Here is a 7,066-nt window from a genome sequence, read left to right as displayed (position 1 = left end):
TCAGAATTATTTAGTTTTATTTTTCACAATATCATCCATGACATTAACTTTTCCTTGATAGCCATTATCTGGAGTTGCTTTGAGCGCGGCGATGTAATCTTCGGGCAATCCTCTTTGAATAGCGCCATCAACGATCACACTGAGATAATGGGGTGACGGAAAGCCAGGTTCGGGGAGCGGGTCACACATCTGAAAGCAGCAGCATTTCAGTGGTTTATTATCTGGCGTCATAACGGTTACTTCAAAGTTCCTGAAAACTCCCTTGTCCACGAAATCTTCCCTGAAAATACATTTGACTCCAATAGTTAAACGTGGGGTTGATCAACTGTCCAACAGAGGGCGCTGCACTGATTATGGGGTATGAAATGTTGAGGTAACTTACGAACATATTGATTAGGGGAATACCATCATTTCTGCTCGGGTCTGGAGCTTGGGATTGTTGGGCAAGTCACCATACGCTGAGCAAATATGCAATCTTTTCTTATAGAGTGTATCTATAAAAGTGTTTCCCCGCTATGTCAATCTCAGAATGTGAACCCATTTTTGTTATTCTGGTCTAGCCACCCAATACAAATAATGCCTCGTCCATAGACCACTTTCCCGGAAGTAGCGAGAATTAGGTGCTAAAATACGCATACTTTGTCATGGCAGAAAATACAAACATGTAAGTTTGCTGATAGTCGATAGAAGGGAATCTTATTTTGTTGCAAGCACAATATCACGCGTGCAAGTTTACGTTATACCCCAACACGGTATGCGCGCGCATGCGTTACACCGTATCTTCTATTTCCGGGAAAGTGGTCTATTAATAGTTATACCTGTTCAATGCGTCTAAATATTCATTGCCAATCTCCCAAACCGCACCCCAGACAATACCACCACTAGAGGGCACTATAGTGGCAGTGGCGCCATGCCAAATCCCCTCATGGTTTGGGGTAGATGGATTTCTAAACACGACTTTGTAATCCTATAAAAAATATAAAAGAATAATTGGTGTATGGTGGCATGGGCACAAGAGTGTCAGTTCGTATATCAACGCCGTAACATTATTCGGTATAAATGTCAGGATTTATTTTTCAAATAACAGGTCATGGAGACAGGAAAATACCAATAGTCAGACTCGATTCATCCACAAGTACACGACAATGTAGTTATTGTGTGAATTGTATGAGCACACAATCACGTAACCACGCTTCAAGTTCCTTCCCTCCGGAACATAATTTTATAACTTAGCATCGAATATAACACCGAATACGCGGCAAGGTCGAACAAGTAAGTGACTCAATCGACGCTCTTGTCTTAAACTCGGCCAACGGGCATCCCCAAATAAATAATGGAGTATACTATGCCTATCCACATCACACAACGTAGCCAGAAATTGGAGTAAATGTTCTCAGATCAGGCATGGAGGTAAAAAGAGAATCATCGGATGTAATCTGCGCATGTTCGGAAACCCCACAGCTGGGAGATAACCCTGCAATTTTGATCAAAGTTTTTTGCAAAGAAAAACATAGTCGTCTTCCCATCTAGAATGCAGTGCAGTTCACATACGATAATTCACGTAATTCTTTACTGACTGTGACTTAATCGTATTGTATATAAGGTTAACCTCAACATGTAGTTGCATGATCTCAATGAATACATTATATAATGGGCACACTAGTACCGCGTACATACTGACTGTGACTTAATCGTATTGTATATAAGGTTAACCTCAACATGTAGTTGCATGATCTCAATGAATACATTATATAATGGGCACACTAGTACCGCGTACATACTGACTGTGACTTAATCGTATTGTATATAAGGTTAACCTCAACATGTAGTTGCATGATCTCAATGAATACATTATATAATGGGCACACTAGTACCGCTTACATACTGACTGTGACTTAATCGTATTGTATATAAGGTTAACCTCAACATGTAGTTGCATGATCTCAATGAATACATTATATAATGGGCACACTCGTACCGCGTACATTTATGTCACGTTTCAGCAAGCCAGGCAAAGCTTATGTACACTCACTCACCTTTAAAGTGGCAATGGTGCGAAACTTTGCCTCCGGACAGCGTACGCTTATACGTTCTTTGAGCAAATTACTTGCAAATCCGAAATACAAGAACGATTCCGCCATGCTGACAAGGGGTTATGTCTCAGGGTTGGACCATTTGATTTTTGAGGGGGGAGGTCAGCTCAGTGAAAGGCAATTTTTTTTTTTTTTTTTTTTTTATGTGTTTGGAATTTTTTTTTATCAGTAGGTTTGCTTGCAAATTTTTTTTTAGGAGTTCATCATATCCAATATTTTTTTTTCATTATCTTCAACGGAGGTAGAAAAGACTTGATATTTTACTTGATATTTAAAGTGGCCTGGGTGGTGAGAATGAGATAGTAGGTGTGAGTGAGATGGGTGGTGAAAATGAGGTGGGTGGTGAGAGTCGGATTGTAGGTCAGAACGAGAATGCTCTGTAAGAGTGTGATGTAAAACATTTACTGACAAAAAAAATTTCTCATTTATTTTAATATTTATTTTATTACATTTTATTTATTTTTGACTCCCGTGTGCAAAGCACACAATGGGAGTCTTTGCACTTACCCTGTCTGTATGTGTGATCTGATATCTCAAGAACCTTATGTTGGTTTTTAATGAAACTTGGTGAATAGGTGCTCTGGGCTAATACGCAGATTTGATTAGGTTTTGATTAGTCAATTTTCGGCTTTTCCACTGATATCTCAGGTACTAATCATCACATTTCAATGAAACTTACATAGATACATAGGACGATGCACAGGCAAATATGAGAAATATTAATTACATAATTTGCTTAATTAATCAATTTTTAGCTTTTGATATTTCAAGTACTATTACTTCATTACTTTTCAATGAATCTTGATACATAGATGTTCTAGGACAATACACAGACCTGATTAGTTTTGGGTTAAAATCAGATCATATTAATTACTTAATTTGCATAATAAATCATAATTTTTGGTTATAATCACATTTCAATGAAACTTCGTACATAGATGGTCTGTGACAGTACTTATCTTAATTTAATGAATCTTGGTACATATATACTCTAACACAATGTGATGATCAAGTTAGTTTTAGGTTTATATACATCTATAATAATTATATAATATCTATAATAATATAAATCTATAATAATTTACTTTTCAGCTTTCAACTAATTTAGTTATGATTAATCATCACATTATAATGAAACATTGTACATGTGCACCCTGGAACAATATACAGACCTAAATCTATACATAATAATTTCTCAATTTGTATAATAATTCATTTGGTTCATTGAGGTAATCCACAGACATGATTAGTTTAATGCATATTGATTACTAGTATCTATGATTAGCCCATTTCTGATAATGTATTAAACAAAAATCAGATTTAAATTGAATTCATCGCAGAGGTGCTCTGGAACTAATTAGAATAAAAACCATGAATGAAAAATGAAATGTATTTTCTGTACGTATTATAAATTGTGATAATGTGAATCACATTTTTTAATGTTGTGCATCTCAAATTATTTATAGCAGACATAAATTAGTTGCCAAGCTTCTTGTTTGAAAAACAAATCTTAAATTTTGATTAATTTTAATGTGTCTCCAATACGCTTAGCACTCAAGAGTTCTTTCTAAGCTTCCTTTGATAATTATTTTATTTTTTACTTGTTTAATAAGACATGGTTCCATACAATCATGAATGTATCTTGTCTATTATTGTGGTCACATAACATAGCGTGGAATGCTTTATTTGCACTGGCATTTTATTTTCCCTATTTTACCTGTAGTCAATTTTCTGCAAAATAAATTCCAGTGAAAATGCAGCTTTCTCTATACGTTGCATTGAGCCTTAATACAACATAGTAAAAATTAGATCCACACAATGCCAGAAAGCTGTTTTCAGCGAAAATATATTCCAGAGAAAATAAAGTATTTTACAGTAGTCAACAATATTGCAAGCAACTTTTCTAACAATGTTTCTGGTTTAGTCTGTAAATGTATTTAAACTAAAACAGCTAAATTGTTAGAGATATTGCATGCAATACCGTATTTGCTCTATTAGTAGCGCATGCTCTTATGTTTCTATGGTCAAAATACATCATATTTTAATAAATCAGTATACAATCAATGCAATTGTTGCCGTACATGTGCTTCTATTGGAGATGCTCTTCTAATAGAGCATATGTGGTATACAATCTAAATGCAACTAGAGTGAAATTGTTTTTGAAATTAATATTGAAATGCAGATATTAATTTTCCCTCTGCTATTAATTAATCCACAAACCAGAATTATTGACATCCATTTATATATGACCTAGTTTCTTCTTGTATTCTGTGTCCCCTTATCTTGGCAGGAAGAATTGCCATATTTTTCCTAAGTCATATAGTGACAAATATTTTTTTTTACACTGGTGAAGCAGCAAAGAACCCTTCACTTTGCAATTTTTTTTTTTTCGTTTCTGACCTCCCCTCCCCTCAAAAATCAAATGGTGCAACCCTTACGAGCTTTGTATTGTGTGAATGACTAATACGGTTAATGTTTTATACATTATCTACTGTTTTAGGTCTGTAAAACTGTAAACTAACAGGTATAACACGGTGCGTCGATATTCAAATAGAGAGCGAGGAGGTCAATATTCGTTTTATTTATTTATTTATTTATTTTTTTTTTTTTTTTTTTTTTTTCCTTTGTCTTCCAATCGAACATGCACCGCTTCTGTCCGAACCAGCGATATTGTTGAATACTAGTACCCCGGCCGGCTGAGCGTATTCTTGAAGAGACGGACGTGAACGTGGAAGCATACTCAAAATTACTGAGAAATTTGGTCATAAATCGCATGACCATTATTATGTAGAAATTCGATATAAAGCTATGGTTCCGCGATACAATAAAAGGACATTTCTGTGCGTGTTACAGTACCGTATTTGAGAAAATTGTCCTAATACAAGCAGCCTCTCAGCTGAAACAGCTCCGCTGTTGTCAGTGCACATTTTAATTAGAAAATTGACGATATCATCACGAAATGAACAAATCTGAGCGAAGTCCACCTTCTAGTGTTCTTATGAGTAATATCGAAGCTATCAGACTTGCGGTTTTCAACAGAAAGTCGAAAATATAACTTTTTACCAAAAATTACAAATATATTCATCAAAATTAGAAAATTAGCGGAGCTAAAAAAAGAGTCCCATCAGTTAGGTAGTCTAATCTACGTCGAACAGAAGACGTGTTTTTCTTCTTATACAGATAAGATAAGATAACTTTATTGACATAAATTCTTTTTATAGAAGATGAACTTAGTCAAGTAAAATAGAAAAAAAAGGATAATAAAATGATTGTACATACATGAATAATTGTAATAGAGGGCACTGTTCTCATTGTTCGTCTAACATATATACAACATTTATAAATGTGCATCATGATTTTTTGATTCCTCAGCTCCTGAGAGCGAGGTTATTTGTAGATATGCTGGCGATCGCCTCTGTGTTTCCGGAAGTACTATGGGGGATTGCATGATGGGAGTGGAAAGTCTTTTGATCAGTAAAATAATTTTAGAAAAGTAAAAACTAGAGTGACTGTGAAATGAAGGTTGGTTTTAAATATTAAATATCGTGAAATCTGGATGAAATGATGAAAGGAAACTGAAGTGGTATGAAAGGGCGGTAAATGTAACCAGAATGCAAGGTCAGAATCAAGGGTCAAAATACGTCACAATACATCCATCAAGGCGGTTGCAAAGTGTCAGCAACTATGGATGAGGTAAAGACTTCGTTTGCAGTTTGCGTGAATGGCCGGGGAGAAAAAAATCATGCAAATTCTGTGCTTCAGTAACAGTATTTGCTACTTTTTTGTGCAATGGAAATTAATACAAGAAATGCTGCCAAAAGACATGTCCTTCTAGTAAAAAAAAAACAACCTTGGGACGTTTATCTTGAGAAATTGAGAATACGAAAATCCCTTGGGACAGTCGTTGTGAAACAATAGACATGCTTAGCCTGGGTATCAAGGTTTGATTATTTGAAGATGGAAACTGCTGCTTTATGGAAGAGCAAAGTAAAATGTCATTGGCACAGTAATGACGTTTTTAGAGGGGTGTCTCGCTAGAAGTATTCGCCGTGACTCCGGACTTTTCATTCAGGTTTGTACAACACTTACTTGTTACTATCAAGAAGGTTTAATGTCTTGTTTGTATTTGCACAATGTGAATGAGGGGTTTATTGTCAAAATATATACAGGTGCTTGTATGCCTATTGAAACTATACAAAATTTGACCAATGCACATCCGTTTCATGTGTTAAAAGAACATTGCGATGTTCTCGTGGAATTGTTAAATCTTGGTATCATTCCCAACTGTCACCAAACTGTACGTTTTGACGACTGTATGCACTTCTGGGACTTGTAATAATTTTCTGGAAACTGTACAGCAAATCACATATTTTCCTTATTAATTTCAGTTTTTATTGTTCATAATAATTTACAGTAATAACATATTTTTCCGATTGTGTGCATGACAGCTTTGTCCACACACTAAGACAGGATATGTACGGATATGTGTGAGTATGTTTCATGGATTAATAGGCCACTCCTTTGCTTCAATTCCAACTACATCTCTAGAAATATCACTTGCTGTTTATCATCCATATTTTGATATCCCACAATGTGTCGATTGCGTATCTGGAAATTCCAACTACTTTTTCGCAAAATTTGACCAGCCTTGCTTCTACCAGTCATTTAAGTCAACTCCCATATTGTCCTTCAAAGTGAAGGTTAATGCAGATATATTGTAAATTACACAGAGGTAACACTACAATACATGTCCCTTCACATTCCCCTGTATTACATAACAATCTTTGAGCTGAGGCAGTTATGATTCTACAGCCATCACCAGTTCTCTTGTATTACATTTTGATTGTATTCAGTTTGTTGGTCGCGTCCTTGTTACAAGTTGAAAGCGCCACTACCGGCCGTATCGTTTTATGCTCTCGTTCACGTGGAAGACACACACAACAAACAAACAAATGAATGTGTGCTACACTTCC

General features: G+C 35.5%; 1 protein-coding gene across 1 annotated transcript; it reads right to left on the bottom strand.

The window, feature by feature from the left end:
* Positions 1-2,171, bottom strand: LOC100374636 (gamma-glutamylcyclotransferase-like). Its single transcript, XM_002737875.4, has 3 exons — positions 2,037-2,171; positions 819-967; positions 1-280 (listed from the first exon to the last, which is right to left on the bottom strand). The coding sequence occupies exons 1-3, from the start codon at positions 2,139-2,141 to the stop codon at positions 7-9; spliced, it is 528 nt and encodes a 175-aa protein (XP_002737921.2). The 5' UTR covers positions 2,142-2,171; the 3' UTR covers positions 1-6.
* Positions 2,172-7,066: the final 4,895 nt, after the last annotated feature.

Source organism: Saccoglossus kowalevskii, chromosome 10 (assembly GCF_978046115.1).
Source record: "Saccoglossus kowalevskii chromosome 10, keSacKowa6.1, whole genome shotgun sequence".
NCBI lineage: Eukaryota > Metazoa > Hemichordata > Enteropneusta > Harrimaniidae > Saccoglossus > Saccoglossus kowalevskii.
This window is presented reverse-complemented; position numbering and strand designations above follow the sequence as displayed.